This window comes from Pseudonaja textilis, chromosome 2, assembly GCF_049901715.1.
Source record: "Pseudonaja textilis isolate UNSWEBS1 chromosome 2, rPseTex1.2, whole genome shotgun sequence".
Classification (NCBI taxonomy): Eukaryota; Metazoa; Chordata; class Lepidosauria; order Squamata; family Elapidae; genus Pseudonaja; species Pseudonaja textilis.
In genome coordinates this window covers 129,218,405-129,237,960 of record NC_141991.1, presented here as the reverse complement: position 1 = coordinate 129,237,960, position 19,556 = coordinate 129,218,405, and the positions used below count along the sequence as shown (strand labels likewise).

Sequence of the window (19,556 nt, the reverse complement as noted above, 5' to 3'; positions counted from 1 at the left end):
CTACAGATGCAGTGAGGCCTCGAGTGTTGGTGCGATTCCTTCCGGATCCGGCATGGGTTCCCGCTGAGCTGATTACGTGGGGACGTGGTTATGCAGCAGTAGAACATCTTGGTCAAATTCGTTGGGTTCCTGGTCGATGTATCCGGCCTGATCATTCTGGCGCCCGCAGGTGCCAGTGAGGAGGTTTCTGATTCTCAGGATTCCGTTCCTGTGGTTCCTGATTCCGTTCCTGATGTTCCTGATTCTCAGGATGGTGTTTCCGTGGTTCCTGATTCTCTTGATGCCGGCAGTCCAGGCGTGGCGCTGTGAAAGCTGGGAAAAGATGACTGCTTATCTGAGATTATCAACTTGTATGCAGCAGGTTCCTTTGGGAATTGGACTAAATTAATCTGCAAACAGCGGCATCTTTTGATTTTTCCAGCATATTGGTCCTGGCATAAGGGTCAAGACATTCTTTACTCGGGACCTGATAAGGATATTATATCTTCAGCCTGTGCTACAACTCTGATTCTGTTTAATGTTTCTGTTTCAGACTATGGACAATATTGGTGTCAATTGGAGTTGCCTAAGTTACTTTACACAACTTCTTTTCCATTCGTCTTATGCCTCCACGGACTCTAATGCGGAGGCGGAGAGCTGCTATTATCTCAAAAACCAGAGACCTTGGTGATAATTTATGGAAGGAAAATTCCTACATCAAGGACGTTTGGATTGCAGCAAAGAGTTTAAATGTAACTAATTGTTAGCTTTGTATGCATGTACCCACCTTTTGGAATAGCTATGAACTATAGAGATATTCATATTTTAAATAATTTTACTGTTGCTATGTTTTATGATACTGTTGAGAATATTAAGATGTTAAATGAAGAAGTGTCTGAAATTAGCCAAATTACTTTATGCTTTAGATATAATGTTAGGAGTTTGTGCTTTAATTCATTTACATTGTTGTGTTTTTTATACATAATTATGAGCCTAACATTACAAGAACTGTTCATGATATGGAAGACCGCATAGCTAACACGAAGCAGGGAAAGATGGCTTCAATAAGTCACTTTGGGCTTTGCTATGGGATTGGCTTCCTGACAGCTCATGGTTACGTTTATTGCTTCAATTAGTTGTAATAATTGTTATTACACTTATTATGTTATGTTGCTGTATTCAATGTATTCCTAATCTATTTCAAATGTGTGCCTCAGCCTTAAGTGTACGAAACCAAGTTTGCGAGGGAACTGTGTATTTTGCCACTGAAACACCCCCTATCTTTGAATAAATAAAAAAGGAGGAATGTGGTAATATATCCATCATATTCTGCAAGTTCTTGTACAGCTTTGTAAGATCTGGGGGTATCACAAACGCTCCTCATGAGGGCAGTAGTGTCTTTATGATGAGAGTTTGATCCTGTTATCTGCAAAGCTCAGAGGACAGGAATGTGTGTGGGAGTTCACAGTACCTATCCGAGCCATGGGACCTTTGGTGCCCTGCTTTCTCACGGGAAATTTATCACCTTCGCCAAGGCCTAGCTAGATAATGTTGCTGAGCTAATGTTGAAGTCATTGTTTTGATTTTGTATTTGTATTTTCTTAATAAATACTGCTACCCGGGGGCTCTCGGGGCTGGCAGTTGCTCAGACGTCTTCCCTGCGTCTCCCGTCATTTTTTCAATTGCCAGTCCATCAGAATCATCAAAAGTTAGAATACGGTGCCTTATTTCTGGATGGTGGTAAGGGAGAAAAGTAGCTCATCCTTGATTGGTCACATCTGTTATCCATATCTGTTATAATCAAAATTCTTTCATGTTTGAAAATATGTTCATCTGCACTGAGATTGGTTAGGAACGCTTTGCTACGATTTAACTTTTCTTCCCACGTGTTGCCCAATGTTTCTTCATATGGTTGAGAACTAGGGAGTCATGGCATGGAATAAGGACTTTTCACTAAGATGCTATTCTTTGGGATGGAAGAAACCTATTTCAGACCTCTGGCTTCACACACATCTAACTAGCAATGAAAGCGAATTGCAGTTTCCAACACTTTTTAGAGTTGTGAACAGGGTCTTGATCAGATCACTTTCCTGATTTATTTATTCTCCCACTTTAGCTCTGACTATATGGCATGTTTTAAAATTGTGTGCATGCATTTGTGATGAGCAGAAGTGCAGCTCACTAAATAATGACAATTATGCACTACTGGGAGCTGCATCCTATTGGTAAATCTTTGGAATTCAATATTCTCAGAACTGGTTTGAGCTTTCCAGAAATTAGGCAGGAATATTTCCCTCATATTCCCTCAGGGACGCTGTGGCTCAGTGGCTAAGACTTGTCGATCAGAAAGGTTGGCAGTTGGATGGTTCGAATCCCTAGCACCATGTAACAGAGCGAGCTCCCGTTAGTTGTCCCAGCTTCTGCCAACCTAGCAGTTCAGTTTGAAAGCATGTAAAAAATGCAAGTAGAAAAATCGGGACCGCTTTGGTGGGAAGGTAACAGCATTCTGTGCACCTTCGGCATTTAGGTATGCTGGCCACATGAGCATGGAGACGTCTTCAGACAGCGCTGGCTCTTCAGCTTTGAGCACTGCCCGCTAGAGCCGGAAATGACTAGCACATATGTGCAAGGGGAACCTTTACCTTTACCTTATTTCCCTCATATATGAACGGTTAGGTACAGAGCCAGAAATTCTCCCTTTGTTCTAATTGTCCATCTTTGATATTACTAAACAATAATCAACATAAATCTGTATTGGCTTTTTTCCTTCAAGGTTTGATTTGACTGGCTCTTTTGCTTCCTATGCTAAACCTTGCATATATACTGCACATTTGCTAAAAGTGGAAGAGGCACAAAACAGTGCATAAACCACAGGGATTTATTTGTTTCAACTTTAAAGCAGCAGATTGGCATGCTGGCACACCAAGTCTCCTATCAGCTTAAGAAGTTCTGATATGGGGGCCTGGAAAAGCAGGAGAGAAGCATTTTTATTATTTAATTTCCTTTTATACCAGCTCCAGGCTGCTTAATTTTTTTCACTCTGTTTTTTTGTCAGCCTGGAAGATAAACAAACGTTAAGTAGAGCAGAGCCATATCTCACCCACTTGCACAACAATGTTCCTCTATAAAATCTTCAAAATTACTTTTGAATTTGGGAATGTTTCAATACTGATTTCGCCCTCTGAGATCAGAGCAATCTGAAAAATGCAACAGACCCTAAAGTATTTTTACACAAGCAATATAAGATTGCAGACTTATTTGTCACTTGAAATGGAAATCTGGCTCTCCCGGTTTCCAAAAACTGGAAATAAAATTATTCCAAAGGAACTTTAGATTTCCATTTTAAGAACAAATTTAAAGTTTCAATCTCTACTGTATGCTATGGGTTTCTCCCCCCTCACCTCCCTACAGTAGGTGTACACTGGATTATAGCCGTAATGGGATACATTTCACTTTGTCGTTTGTATAAAAACCTGTTTTGAAATAACACAACCTGCTGATTTTACTCAAACTAAAGTTCCATTTAATCTGGATTATGCTGCTGTTTCACAGTGATTTCACTTCTCACATGACAGCCATAGAAAGAAAAGCTTGGCAAATTATCCTGGACACACTGCTCTATTACCTTAAGTTTATGTTCTTTCCTGTTCACAATAACTGCTGTGATTTGTTGGTCCATAAATATCAGTATAGTACAGAGTAATGCTGGGATGATCGCTGCTAGCACAGTCCATGAGGGATTGGGGCCTATTGGGCTAATGAGCCATCCACGGTCATCTCTTGTTGGCTGGAGAAAAATAAAATACACAGATGCAACAATGAACTGTGCCGTGTTTGTATGCTTTCCCACCCCGCCACCCCCAATTTGTTTTAGCTATATGTAGACAACAATATAGGAATGTCACTGGCTGGCATTTCACTGGACGATGAACATGGGCCTTGGTATGGCCACTCAATTATGAATGTAAACCTATGATTCCTCTTTGGTAGGGAATTAAAATGTTGGTTATGCATGTTTTTTGTAGGGTCAAGCCCACAAAACCTTTTGAGTAACATACTAGAAATTTCACTGTAAAAAGTAGAAAGAGTTAAACGAATGAAATAAAAGAAGCCTGGCTATTAAAAGTGAAATTTAATTTAATTTAAACTCATTAAATATCCTTACTTCAATCATTCCCTATAAAGTTAGCCTTTTTCTCCTATTACCACATTTGAAACCACAATTTTATGGCACTTTGGGGCACTGAGTCACTTTCAAGCCTTCCAGAAGCTAAATGCAACTCAAGAATCTCAACTTTGTATCCTACTTATATTCCCACTCACTCTAAAGTACTTTTCCCTCTTCAGAAACAAGGTACAGCATATCCTGAATGTTACAAACAGGATCTCAGTTCCCACTCTGCTATACATGCAGCCTCAATGCCCACATACAATTAGTCACAAAGGGTGACATCCTCCCTTCTTCCCGAAAGGATACGAGAAACCATCTAAGGCAGGCCTTGAACTCTCCTGTTTCAGCTATTCAGGCAAGGGATATTTTCCACATACCACTACCTGCACTTAGAAGAATTCAAGAAGATGGGGTGAAGTACCTACCTTGAAGACACCTGGGACATTCAGTTTTGGTGATGGGATTCCAATGCAGTAGTCAATTAGGACCATGGTAGCAATAGTTATAAAAATAGCAAAATCACTTAACACAGAGCGTACCTAAAGAGGAAAAGAGGTGGGGGAGACAAGTCCGTCCAAGTTAGCGTTAGGATACATACTGTAGGACTTGATCTATTAACCTAAATAATCAGTTCCAAATAAACCAAGTGTTGGATGTATGATATTCATATTGCCAACCAGGACACCTGCTGGATATTGAACAGATGCACTGTCCACCTGATGAATAATTGCTCCCCAAATCTGAAAAATAAATGTCATGAAATTTCAGTTCTTGTGCAAAGCAATCAAAAATGGCTTTGAACTCCTTGTACAAGATCTTCTACAACTCGGACATCGTATGAGCTGTTTTGAAAAATTTGGAACACAGGAAAAGGCAGGAAAATGTTTTAGAAATGTTATTTCTAAAAGTTCTGTTTTCATTATTCAAAAGGAGCCAGTCCTCAAACAAGTCTAGTCAAACATCTTCTGTTCTTCTCTTCCAATCTTTGCTGAAGGGAAGACTTAATAGAGAGGGCATGACACTGATTTATCTCAGCAATTGCAGGTGTCTAATATTTTCAATCTGTTAGGCACATATAGAAATTGAAGTTGTGTTGTGGTGGTCTGGTTCACACATTAGATTAAAGCACAGTGAAGCTAATTTTCGATTTTGGCTTCGGCACTATGGGTGGTGAGCAGTGGTGGGATTCAAAAACTTTTATTACCAGTTCTGTGGGCCTGGCTTGGTGGGCGTGGCTTTTTTTGCAGTCCCCACCCTGGGAGCTTCTTAGCCACAGAGGAGCCACGGGGGCGGGGGGGGTGGGACGGACATTTTTGCTCCCCCAAGGCTCCTCTGGGGCTCTGGAAGAAAAGAAACAGAGCATGGGAGGGGCACACAGCACCCCTCCAAGCTCCGTTTTGGGAGCTTCCTAGCCTCAGAGAAGTCTCTGGAAGGGTTGCTCCCCAAGGCTCCTCTGGGGCTCTGGAAGAAAGAAACAGAGCATGGGAGGGGCACACAGCACCCTCCAAGCTCCGTTTGGGAGCTTCCTAGCCTCAGAAAAGCCTCGGGGGTGTTTTTGCTCCCTAAGGCTCCTCTGGGGCTCTGGGAGGCAAAAATGGGGGGGCTGAGCTCCTCCCTCCATTTTTTGCCTTCCTGGGCCTCAGCAAGGGGAATCCCGGCACAGCTGATCTTATCTATAGCTGATTATCAGGAGGCAAAAGAAAGAAATGCCTTAGGTGAATGTCAGGCAGGCGGGCAGGGTGAGTGAGCATCGGGTGGGAGGGCAACCGGGTGGGGGGCATGGCCAGCCAGAACTTACTACCAGTTCAGTGACCCACACCAAATTCTTGCTACCGGTTCGCCCGATATGGCGCGAACCGGCTGAATACCACCACTGGTGGTAAGTCTGTCAAACACAGCTACTGTTTGATTTGAAACTAGCCTAATATCTATTTGTGTATACTTGGCTTTTAATCATACAGTCTGCCCCAAGGTTTAAGAATATTAGTATAGCCATCTGGGATCTGCCTACCCCAGGCATCTAATGGACCCAATGTGGTTTTAAAGGGAGATCGGGAGCCTGTTTTTGCTGGCAGAGCGCTCGGGCCACCACAGGGGCCCCCAACCCAAGTGACGTAGAGCTGGCCACACCTACCCTGTCCCCCCAAGGTAAAACACAACCCTGATGTGGCCCTCGATAAAATCAAGTTTGACACCCCTGCCCTAAGGCAATGTGAAATATACTTACTTCTCCATCCTTATCATTCTGCAAATAGCCTATCAGTAGCCCCTGTTGTGGGTGAGCAGGTCCTTCCTTGGTAGAGAGGACCAAAAGAGTTCTCGCAGGGTCACTTGGGGGAACATTCTTCTTAAAGCCAAAGAGACATATTCTTCTCAGCCAAAGTCTAACGGCTCCAGTTTGGTTGAGCATCTCTGTTGGAAGTGACTGAGACACATCCTATTATCTGCAAGGAGTTTGAGTCAGAAGGTCTTGAGAAAGTGGGACGGACTTTCATGGCTGTGAGTTTGCCATTTGTGTTCTGGGCCCCAGGCCCTTCTTGGTTGGTTAAGGCCTCCTGGGAGGTGGCATGTGGTTGGTTCTAAGAGGTGGTCAATGCCTCTTTATGAGTAGTGGTATTCCTTTCTCAAGAGGCTCTTGGACCAACAGCTCACGACAACTTTCATGCAGTCTTCAACCTTCCCTTTTCCATCACTTTGTTAAGGATTAGTGCTCAGTTACAGAAGGCTGTGAATGAACGAAGTGAATTTTCTGGACCCTTTTTAGTCTGGGTTCAGACCCGGGTAAAGTACCAGTATGATATTGTTATGCTTGTTGGTTATTTGGAGGACTTGGGATAAGGGAGGTTCAACCATTCTGGATCTCTGAGAGATTTTCAGTATGATCAACCATAGTATCCTCCTGAAACCAACTTCAGGGACTAGAAGCAGGAGATCCCTGCAATGTGGGATGCATCCGGTTTTAGGGCTTTTTCTAGTCCTGTTTTAACATTTGCATGAAACTGTTTATTGAGGTAATTTACCAGCCTGGGTTGCAACATCTTCAGTATGCTCTTCTCTCAACTCGTAAAGCATGCCTGTTTTCAAGTTTCCATAAGCAGGAGAGGAAAAAAAAACTTGAAGGAGCAGTACAGCAATTAAAACCAGAAGTACATATCATGCTTATCTTACAAAGATTGTAGCTTAGGCTACCAGATCTTCTGCCCACAAAAATCCTTCATTGGATAACGTCATTACCCAGCCCGTGAATGTGCTTCATTGGAGAATCTGATTTATGACATCTTGTATATCTTCACCCTGGGTCGAGCAGGTGATGCGATTAAGGTATTGACCTAGTGCCTAGAAGCTATTGTGGTATTGTTGGAGAGGAAATGGCTTTCTCAATCCTGGGAAGATGGAGTGGCTTTTGGTTTTTGGCCCTTTTGGCCCTGGAGGTACATCATCTTTGACTCACTGGACAAAGCTGGTGCATAATTTGGAGAGTCTCCTGCACTCGTGGCTACTGCTTGATGAGAAGGTGGTAACTGTTGGTGGAGAGGGGCAGGCTTTGCACAGATTCATCTTCCACCCAACTGTGCTCTTTCCTGGACCAGGAGGTTATGTCATGATCACTCATGTCTTGGTTACTTCCCGTCTGGATTATTGCAACATGCAATAAGGTTTCCCTTGAAGAACACCTAGAAGTTACAACTGGTCCAGAATGCAGTGGAACTCACAGTGTTGGACATTCCTAGGTGTGTTATGTGAGCAGAAGTTACTCCCAGTTTTTCTCCAAGTGCAATTTCAGGTGCTGGTTCTTGTTTTGTTTTTAAAGCCCTACATGGCATGGAACCAGGTTATTTACAGAATCCTCTCTCCCTGAGGACAACTGTGCATCCCATCAGATGGAAACACTCTGGATCTCCTTTTCTTAAAACCTGCCAGCTAATGGATTCTGGCAAACATGTCTTTTTCCATTGCAAACTCTGCCTTATGAAACATAGTCTCCCCTTTGAGAACTGACAGGTTCCTATTCCTCTATCCTTCCAGAGATCATTTAAAATCTGGCTCTTCCCCAGATATTGGAACAGGATGAGGTTAGGGTGGGACAAGAAATGTGGCTGCATTAAAGAAGTGTGGCTGTAGCACCAGGTTTTTCTGTTTTTAGTTTTACTGTTGTGTTTATATTATTTTAGTTTTATACTACATGTTATTTTATTGCTTGTGAGCCACCTAGCTGTTTTTAAGATGGGCAGCTATTTAAATGTTTTAAATAAATCTGGTCAATGCCCTTCTTAGCCCAGATTTTCGCTTCTTACAGTAACCAACAATTGCCTCTGGAGTACCTGAAAGGGGAAGGCAGAAACATATTCTCCTCCCACCACTGTTCCCCTGAAATTGGTATACAAAGATATCCCTGTTCCCAGCTCGAGGATAACACTGACTTTTAAGACCAAAATCTGTAGGTAAGACAAGAAAAACAGAAAAACAAAGAGAACCAGACTTCCATCTGAATGCAGATTGTGCCTAGAAATGAGGGGAGGGATTCCTTTCAATTTCCAACAATGGTATTTTTATTTATTTATCAAATTTACTGCTTAGGCCACCTATCTCTAGAGATAATCATGCATTTGAGGAAATCCGTCTGGCTAATCATCATTATAGAGAAAAGCAGGCTAATCACCATTATTGAGAAATGCTGCTGGAATCTACTTACTTTTCTGGGGAAATACTTAGTGTTCTTAAATTTCTTCAGTGCACTTGACAAAATATAGGTAGTAAAGAACAAAATGCAGCACCACAAAAGAACATCAGGGGTAAGAGGTCCTGTGGCTCCACATGTAGATCCTATGAATTCTCCATGCATCTGATGACATTGCTGATTGGACAAAAGAAATTAAAAAGGAACAGTAGCAAAAGAGTACAGTGACTTCAGTGAAGATATGGGGCTAATGGTGGATAAACTATAATAAGCATCTAAATACATTAAAGCTCCTTAAATCTCAAAATGAAGAAAACCATGCAAGAACCAACATTAGATCTCAATTTCAGTTAAATGCAGTGTTCTCTTCCCAAGCAATAAGAACCTTTAGATGCAATTTGCGCAGTATAATAATGCTTAGGGGGAAATATTAACTTCACAATCCAGAATGTTGTCAGTGCGTGCATAAAAGAAATGTTTAAATTTTAGCATTACATTAAAACATATCAGGTGTACATCAAAATGAAATTAAAATGAAATGAAATACGGTATATTCACACCCTCTACATTAAAATCAAATGAAGAATTGATTAGTCTGAAAGTATCCCCCACAAAATATCTGTCCCACTTAAAGGTACCTGTAGAAATATTGAATTTGCCCGATTTATTAGTCCTAATTAAGTCAAAGTGAAACAAATATAAGAGCATAGAAGCTTATATAGTTTAACAAATACTATGCAGTGGTATTTATTAAAAGCATGAAATACCACAAATCCAATCATTTTATAAGTAATGGCTTAATTATTGTTCAGATAATCAGCTGCATAGCATTTGACAAACATAAGCAGAATAAAATACATATATGGCCAGCCAACTTAAGAATGGCTGTTTGCAGTTTTAATTCAAAACTTAGTTTTGTCAAAATTGCTTAAAAGGATAATTACTACTTTCCAAATGTCTACAATTTTTTTTATTTCATCTGAAGACACACACACACACACACACACACACACACACACACACACACAAAAGTATTAATGGCTTAGAGCAAGAGTCTTCAAGCTTGGCAACTTTAAGACTTGTGGACTTCAACTCCCAGAATTCCTGAACGAACATGTTTGGAGGAAGAATTCTGGGAGTTAATGTCCACAAGTCTTAAAGCTGTCAAGTTTGAAGACTCCTGGCTTAGATCTTCAGTTATCAAAATAAGCAAGAAGAAAAGGAGAAACATGCTGAAGTTAGACCAAGGATCTGGTTACTTTATGGCAGATGTATCAAACACAGGGCCCCACAATAGGCCTAGAGTTGTCCCGCGGAGCCATCCTGGAGATGGCGAGGGACTGGCTCATACCGCCCCATTCCCGTCCCACCCCAGACACGCCCACCCAGTCAGCCACGATGACCAGGCCACACCCACCCTAGCCCCCCAAGGGCAAACTATGATACAGCCGGCAATGGGATCGAGTATGACACTCCTGCTTTACAATTTCCTTTGGCAATGTAGCAAGTACCTAGATAATTATTCCATGAATGCATTTACGCTCTTTGAAAATTTAAATATATTGAAGCAAATCAAGTGAAGTATAGTCAACATCACATGTCTCTTCCTAGTGATTTGCAATAACAGGACTCATTACAGAGACCTCTAGCTAACAGCCACCCTCATAATTCTACACAATCCCATTTCTAACATACATCCAAACAGGCCACAATCTAACCTGTGAGGGGAAAAGCTCAATTCTTTTTAAATAGACTACTTAATATGCCAGCTTTTATTTTAAAAGAAAAGAAGCCCCAGAGGAACTTAATTTTAAAAAATCCTATTACCAATTCCTAATATATACAGGTCTTCCCATCAAAAATTACTTTCCTTCCCTCCATCACTGGTTTTGTGGAAAGGAAATCCCTTTTACAAAGACTAATGTTCCATTCTAATCAATAAATAACGTTATCACAGAAATCATTTTCTTAGCTATGCACAGAGGATCAAGCTCATATACTTACAGAAACAGTGAGATTAGCCCAGGCAACTTTGGAAGGGTTGATATTCTGACTGCTCCAGTACGTCAGGGTATCATTATTGGGATGTGTAGGAGCTGCACATCTGCAGCTAGTGGACACAGAAAAGGATTAATGAGCATTACGCATCAAACCATATTTACTTCTGAAAGCCCAAGTCTCTGGTCCAACAACTTTTGAAAGTTTTTATTGACTTGTTCTAAATTGTATTTTGTCATAATTAAATAAATTCAGCATGTCATGTTTCCTCCTCCTATTTTCCCTACAACTACCTGAATGAGATGGGTTGGATTGAGAGAGGGACTGGCCCAAAGTCATTCAGCTAGCTTCCATGCCTAAAACAGGACTCGAATTCAGGTTTCTCTGCTTCTAGTCCAATGTATTTAACCCTTCATCCATATTGGCCATCAATTATTTGTCTAACCTGAGCTGAAGGTAGTAAGCAGGTAATGTAGAACCTTGAACATTTAATACTTTCGCGTGAGTTTACAAATCACATGACAAATTACCATTTGGCTCAATTGAAGATGGATGAAAAAGCAAAGAAATCACTTGGCCACATATACTTGGGAAGTTATTGGCCTTTGGATGATTTCATTTCGGAGTTCAAAACTCTTCCAAAGTGATGGCCACAACCTGTGTCAAGGTAAAACAGTTGTTTTATAACAACTGTTCCAGGATCAAAAGGAAAAGGGGGAACCCATTTGAGGCAATTGAATTCAAAATATTTCATACACACTTTATATACATTTTATACACTGCAGACTTTAAAAAAGTATTTCAATCTTTATGAATTCAAGATAAAACTAATCAACAATTGTATGAAAGCACTTTCATTTTAATAATATAGAATTGAATCGAATAACAGAGTTGGAAGGGACCTTAGAGGTCTTCTAGTCCAACCCATTGCTCAGGCAGGAAACCCTATATCATTTCAGACAAATGGTTGTCCCATCTCTTCTTATAAACTATAATAATAATAATATTAATAATAATATAGGAATTGTCTGAATTGTCTATCAAATCAGCTCTGTCCAAATTTAAATTATTTCCTGCATAAGTCATCCCCCTACTATCAAAGGAAATATTGAGCCTCTTTCAATGGATCAAAGAATCTGAGAGAATCATTGCCCAGGCTTGCATAAATTATAAAATAAATTGTGCGAACAATAGAACCACACATACTAACTACATGTACTGTGCTGCTGCTCTCCTCAGTGTTTTCTTAAAAAGTGCTCAACTTATCTTTGTTGAGACCCAAAGAGCATTCTTGCTGTAGTCTATGATTCAGAAGAAGTAAGGTCTTAGTCAAACAAATGCAAAAAAAAATAAATAAGAATCACCAGGTGTCCTCCTTCACCAGAATTCAAGAAGGACAAACAGTGAGTCAAGAAGGTATCCCAAGTACAAGACAACCTGTGCAGACCCCTCATTTTTGGAGCTCAAAAAGGGACTTCAACCTAGGGATATAAATTGCCCATTCATGCTATATATTATCTCAAGCTTTCATTGCAAGGTCCTAAGTGGAGATTCTATATCTGTTCCAGTGAATCTACTATACACTAATTCTTATCTAACTATTGTTAGGTGATCGTTGCCTTCCTTGCTTCTTATTTAAGAAGCTCTGATGGCGCAGTGGTTAGAATACAGTATTGCAGGCTAATTCTGCCCACAGCCTGGAGTTCAATCTTGACAGTGCTCACAGTTGACTCAGCCTTCCAGCTTCTGAGATGGGTAAAATGAGAATGTAGATTGTTGGGAGCCACATGCTGACACTGTAAATATCCCAGAGAGTGCTGTAAAGCAGTGTGGGGGGTATATAAGTCTAAGTATTATTGCCATTTCTTCACAATAAGGAATCTTACGCCAACTGATGAGTTTAAGTATATGGAAGCAAAGCAACTAAAGTACAGTAAGGCATTTTTTGTTCAAAATAGAAGAAACAACACCGACTCACTAATAGAAAGTCAGATGGTCCAGATTGCTATCCATGTAAAATGGGTAAGTCCTTCCCAACTTAAACAGCTTCTCTATGGCCTCAAAAATGAAAATGAGGCAGATCAGAGAGGCAAAAGCTTCTTCTGTAAACCGAGTGATGTAGCAGACCAGAGAGCTAGCATCAGTGGCCACGAGCACGAGGCACATGAATGTTGTCCACAGGCCAATGCAGGTTCGCAGAGCAAGATAAGAAAGCTTATAGTCTCTGCAAAGAAGTGGTGCCAAAGATAAGAAACAAGAAACATTACATGCTGAAATAATTCTGATCATAAAATTGTAAAAGTATTGAAATATAGAAATTGTTAAGCTTCACCAGTTGTCCATTAATTGATCTTTCCTCCACTCCTATCCTTTCGATAGAAAGTGGCAATACAGGTAGTCCTTGGCTTACAACAGTTCATTAGTGACCGTTTGAATTTACATTGGCATTGAAAAAAATGACTTAAGACTGTTTTTCACACTTACAATCATTGCAACATCCCCATGATCAAAATTCAGCACTGACTCATATTATATCAGTTCATCAGTTCTGGCTGTGGCCATTAAGCTAATCACCCGACATTAAACATAACACTGTATGATTGTGCCTTGCAACTGTCTGCTCACTTCCCCATTGACTTTACTCGTCACAAGCCGGCCATGGAAGTCACAAATGGGAATCTCATAACTGCAGGGATGAAGCAGCAGCTACTACTTCAAGATTTGTCATCAGTCTTCTTTGTAACTTGTAACTTCTTGTTGCAACTTTGAACAGTCACTCAACAAGTGGCCAGTAAACAAGGACTACCTGTAATGACTGAAACTATATACATTGATATGGGTCGGTTATTGATAAATGATTGCCATCTATAGCACCTTAAACATTCTAAAATTTCCACCTTAGAATCATCACAAAGCAAGTATCAATTTCAAAACTGTATAAATTATAAATAAATGGTTCGTCTCTTCTCTTCATTCAGCCTATTTCTCACAAGCCACGAAGCCTTCTGATTAAATCCACAATGATTTAAGCAGGAATTGGAGCTCATAGAATATGAGTGGAATAATCCATTGAAGAAACAATGAGGGAACTCCCAGGCAACGTGGCACATTTTAAAAGTCTGTAATATTTTTGGCCACATATGTTTTTGATAGGAATCTGTCAGCATTCCAGATTAGATTACCTCTGTCTACTATTCTGGATGTGGAGTTGTTGTTATCCATCAGAGCCAGAGTTTGAATCTGAAGGGAGGAGAGAAATAACTGCTCGCAATTAGTACCTGGGTTGGGAATACTAACCATAACTATTCCTAGGAAGTGGAAGGGGATGGGACACTACTTCTCTTCAGATACACTATGATATATCCACACGTGCATCAAAATCATATCAGAATTTCACATTTTCTGCTCTACTAACATTTCAGGCTTCCTGTGCATTCAAATGAATCCCAGCTTATAATACTGCTCCCTAACTGTGCTCATATTTTGTTCTGTTTTATAAAAAAGGATTGAGAGGTCAGCAGTTAGAAATGGGTTAGTTAAATTATCTCTATTAGATTCATCACCATCATCCCTTGTAAAAGTACACAGCCTTACTTGCAGAACTTGAATAAAATTTTCTCGAAAACCAGTACTGGTCCAGTACTTCCCAAGATGGTGAGAGGCTGGCCAGCAAAGAGAGAGTAGATCACTCCAGTGATCGAAGCTCCAAGCAAGGATTCTATAGCACTCTGCAGGTTTAAACACAAACAGAAGAAAAGAAGGGGTGTTATAATGGATCAGACTGACAGTACATGCAACCACTCCCTCCTTAGGGATTCAGAGAACAGAAAACAGGCCACTTAATTCAATTGCTTTAATTTCCTCTATGAATTATCACTAAAGACAGGTCAAGGTGACCAATTGGCAAGAGCTTAACTCTAATTAGAGGCATTCTCCCTCCCTTCACACATTTATTTTAATTCAGGAGACAGATCTGTTGTGATGTGGGAAAAGCAGCACTTTTGCCATATGTCATAGATCCACATTGAGAAAAATGACGATGTTGGCAAATTCAGCGTCATCTTCTGAAATGGAAGGTGCTTCTCAAATTAACTTGTATCGAAGATTAAAATTCTAAATAGCTGCCCTTCTTTAATTTATGTCCAATCCAGCCATAAACATTCTAGAGATGAATGGAATGGAGGAAGGGAGGGAGAAAGGAGAAAGAAAGAAAGAAAGAAAGAAAGAAAGAAAGAAAGAAAGAAAGAAAGAAAGAAAGAAAGAAAGAAAGAAAGAAAGAAAGAAAGAAAGAAAGAAAGAAAGAAAGAAATTGTCTAGGATATAACTGGGAATATGAAAGATAGGTTAAAATATATCCAGATAACTAATTTTAATCTTCTCTTCCAAAAAAGTAATTATAGAGTATGCCTTCTATTACAAATGAATATCTGAAGGCACATTTTGCAGGGGCGGTTTAAAATTCTATTATCAGGACACAGAAAATGAATGGGGTATTTTTGCGTCGAGTGCCTTGTATTTCTAATCAGAAGACACTCTGAAGCTACTCTATTGTCTTCCTGTAAGAAAAAAAAAGAAAGATGGAAAACATAGGAAGTACAGAAAGATCTGGGGCCCTTGTAAAAGTCCGTGTATGTGGATTGATCACCATCCACTTAAAACCTTGATGAAAAAAAAACACCAATAGTTAGAACTGTGATCTAATAATGCAAAATCCTATACAGACGAGCAGTGATGAGGTTAAATGTCCATTGCTTTTGTAATGCTGGTTTTGTTGTCACTTATCTTGACAATTACTCATAAAACATAAAAGGAAGGGGGGAAATGTTCTTACAATTTGTCCATCTGTTGCTTCTCCAAGCAGCCCCCCAAAGGTGATCACAGGAGACATGCTGGCACAATACAGGAAGAGAAAGGAAGCTAAACACTGCAAATTCAAAGCATCTTTATAGTCACTCCAGTACCAAGGAGCTTTCCGTTTTATATCCAATATCAAGCCACCAAAGAGCCTGCAAAGCAAAGACAGAAATTTCTAAGAAATGGTGGATTCACAGCAGTGAGTTAAATACAGTAACAAAGTGGCTGGAGATAAACCATTTCCCAACACATAATATTGAAAGTGGAGTGGCAGCTCTTTGACTTTGACATATTCACCCCGTTATTTGTCCACAATTCCTGTTTATAGGCTCACATCTGATTCAAACTGAGAATCCTCTGTTCTGTATTACCAGACATTTCCCTTCTCATTATAGTCCTCAGTACTAGCAAAAGGGATCTGCCATAATTCTTGAAAATTCTTACCCAGATGTCACCATTCTAACTCTACTGGTACTAAAAGTACCCCTAGACTTACAACCATTCATAGATATACAACAGTTCAAAGTTACAATGGCATTGAAAACTATACTACAACTCACACAACATTCCCACCATCATGTGATAAAAATTTGGGCACTTTGTAACTGACATTTACTTATAATATATATACCACACTGGCGGATCTCAAGCTAGCCGGAGCCAGTGGAGCACAAGCAACACACCTTCATTTAAATTTAAATTTAAATCCACCCAATTTAAATTTAAATCCATACACAGCTAATTGGTGTATCTTCCATGCCAGACAACGTGTCTCCTTTAAAATCCCACACACAGTTTCCCCAGCAGGACAAACAACAAGGGAAGAGAGAGAGAGAGACCAAGACTTGAGGAGAAGCGGATAGAGATAAGAGCCTGTACAAGCTGTGATTTATGAGTGATTTATGCAGACACTTACAAAGAGACTGATTCTGAGAGTGAGCCATTCAATGAGCTGTGACTGGTGGACAGTGTGATTTTAAGCTGCAGAGAAAGAGACGGAACTGACAGAGGCTGTGATTCTGAACGGCTGTGAATTATAGAGAACTGAGGTCCATTTAAATCACCAAAAATCAATCACTTTGAAGCCATTTCAAACAAAAAGAAACCACATGCCTTCCACCTCTATCTCACCAAGATTCCCTGGGTAAAGACTCCCTGAATGGAGATTTCCTGTCAGCTGTAAAGTCCTGCTCAGAGTCCTTCCCACTCTGTGGATCAGATATCAGCAGCAATTAACCCTTTTCTTGCTGACTCTCATTACCTCAAAACTTATAACTTTTCTAGTGCATTATCTATATCAGTGATTAGATAATCAAATTCTATAAAATAATTAATTTATCAATGGTTTAATTGATTTATTGTTTCAATTGATTAGTGTGATTAGAGTGTTTAGTGCAAATAGTGTGATTACTGATTAGTGTAAAAGATCAGGATTCGTGTAATTTAATTGATCAGTAAAATCAGCTTCTGACAAGCAAAGTTAATGTGGGGAGGCCAAATTTGCTTAACAGTGTAATTCATTTCACTGTGATTCACTTAGTGACCATGGCAAAGTAAGTTGTAAAAGTGGGTGGACAACTGTCTTGATTAGCAAATTTTAGTCCCAATTTTGGTCATAAGTCGAAGACTACCTGTATTTAGTTCATAAGGTGTTCCTGAGTTTATAGAGCCCTTAAAATGAAAGATGGGAAAATTTCCTTTAGCAAAAGTTTGGATAGTATATAGCCCACAAATGCTATTTCTGCAACCATGCAAAAATTCTTCCATGCAGTTTGTAATAGTACTGGGCAAAATGAAAGTCTTAAAATTTTGGAGAAGTCATTTCACTTATTTATTTATATTTCGCACTTAACCACCCATCTCCCTCTTTAATAATGTTTGAACCATGCCAACGGTTGTGTTGTTGTTGCTGTTGTTGTTGTTATGAGAAAAATAAGCATCAAGGTTGACTCAGCTTCTATCCTTCCTAGATGGGTAAAATGAGGACCCAGACTGTTAGGGGCAACATGCTGACTCTGTAGACCACTTAGAGAGGGCTGTAAAGCACTATAAAGCAGTACATACCGGTAAGTCTAAGTGCTATTGCTATCTTAAGCTAGAGACATGTAACCTCTTAAAACACTCCCAAAATAAGTCAATAATCTGAACCTCTCCGTTGCATTGATGCCAGGATGTCACTGGCCACGTCCACTGCAGGCCACAGAGATCAAATACCTTTTAAAATGCAGTACTAGCTAGTAAAAGATTGCTTATTGCTGCTTTAGAAGAAGCCACCACAAGACTCCCAGAACTCACTTTCCTGTTCTTTGGAGTTCTGGCCCCGTGTGATCTTCCATATCATCATCAGAAATCTTTCCATTATATAACTTTGCCATCTTCCTCTTATCCTAATAAAAAGGAAGTACGACAAATTAACATCATTCTGCTGGCTTTTGAATCAGTTCAAGGCAGAGTGGCCTTTAAAAAACAACAACCCAACAATATCAAATTGGAGGCTAAACCTAATCTTATAGTTGCAACACTGCTGTATATCAAAAACCATATAAAGGTCATACAGGTAGTCCTCGATTTACAATCATTCATTTATTGACCGTTCAAAGTTACAACAGCACTGAAAAAAGTGACTTACACTTACGACTGTTGCAGCATCCCCATGGTCACATGATCAAAATCTGGACACTTGTCAACTGATTTTATAATGGTTGCAGCGTCCCAGGGTCATGTGATTCTTTTGTGACATAAAATGACTAGTTAAAGGTTGTAACATGACTAACTAGTTTAATGTCATAACATTGGGCAAAACTCATTTAACAATGTCTTACTTAGCAATAGAAATTTGGAACTCAGTTATAGTCATAGGTCGAGGACTACCTGCAATTTCATTTGCACACATTCATTTGCCTTAGTGTTGATGTAGCTTCCAATAAGTAAGCAGCATCATTTTTCTTTCTTTGCAATTACAACAGGCCAAAAAGCCGAGACAGCTCTCTAGGGAATCTTAGGTATTAGCCCATAAATGATAAATATATATTGTTCTATGATTCCACCCGTCTAATTTATAGACAGTATCCCCCATATTAGACTTGATATTTTAAAAATATCACCATTTTGTTTTATTGAGTTAGAGAAGGAAGTCACAGTTTACCTGAGAAGGAACGCTTTTAGGTGGCTCAATTCTGATCGATGGATCCCATTCCCCAGGTGGCAGCACTGTCACCTGATCTAGAAACTCATCAATGCCAGCTAAAAGGTCACTTCGATCCTTGGCTTTGTAAGCAACATCATGGAAAACCTGTATAGACAGGAGAGAAACATTTACTTACCCGTAATAAGCTAGATCAATTCTAATTTCTCCATATATTCTCTCAAACAGAATCTTTGTCTGGATGACTATTCTGGTTAAACGAGCAAAACTTTAAATCATCCACTTTGAATGTGGAACAATATATAGATACATAGTATTTTGCCAGGTAGTGAACTAGCATCCTTGCATAAGTTCCCATCAGAATCAAACACTTTTTCACTTAGCTGAGTGCACCAGTGACCCTAACCACAGCCGCCTAACCGTGGCTCATTAAAAAAAAAGAACAAGGCTGGCTGTGATTATATAATATATGAATGGAAAGTAACACATATGACAGGTTACTACAGTTTACAATAAACCGAGTCATATAAATATTAAAAGGAGAGTATGCATCATGAAAACCAATTCTAACATGTGTATAATAATGCTTTATTTGGAGTGTGTGGGGTCATTATTTCTGACTTTTATAACTCTTTTATGACTCTGTTGATGTTCTTTTATGTATAGGTCATCCAAAGCAATGTAAACGGCTTAGGCCCACAGTGCTTCTCAACTTTGACAACTTTAAGAAA

General features: G+C 39.7%; 1 protein-coding gene across 5 annotated transcripts in view; it reads right to left on the bottom strand.

The window, feature by feature from the left end:
* LOC113447305 (electroneutral sodium bicarbonate exchanger 1-like) overlaps positions 1-19,556 on the bottom strand; it is a 105,284-nt gene that overhangs the window by 21,495 nt on the left and 64,233 nt on the right. For all 5 annotated transcript variants that reach the window (XR_015741907.1, XR_015741906.1, XM_087925252.1 and 2 more), the window contains exons 10-18: positions 18,826-18,972; positions 17,976-18,067; positions 15,658-15,832; positions 14,421-14,554; positions 12,805-13,050; positions 10,833-10,938; positions 8,844-9,005; positions 4,576-4,689; positions 3,605-3,766 (exon numbers count right to left, since the gene is read on the bottom strand). Coding sequence is in view for 3 of the 5 variants with exons in the window: in XM_087925252.1 (XP_087781378.1) it covers positions 3,605-3,766; positions 4,576-4,689; positions 8,844-9,005; positions 10,833-10,938; positions 12,805-13,050; positions 14,421-14,554; positions 15,658-15,832; positions 17,976-18,067; positions 18,826-18,972 (1,338 nt within the window). In the remaining 2 variants the exon portion in view is untranslated. The remainder of the gene's footprint in view (positions 1-3,604; positions 3,767-4,575; positions 4,690-8,843; positions 9,006-10,832; positions 10,939-12,804; positions 13,051-14,420; positions 14,555-15,657; positions 15,833-17,975; positions 18,068-18,825; positions 18,973-19,556) is intronic.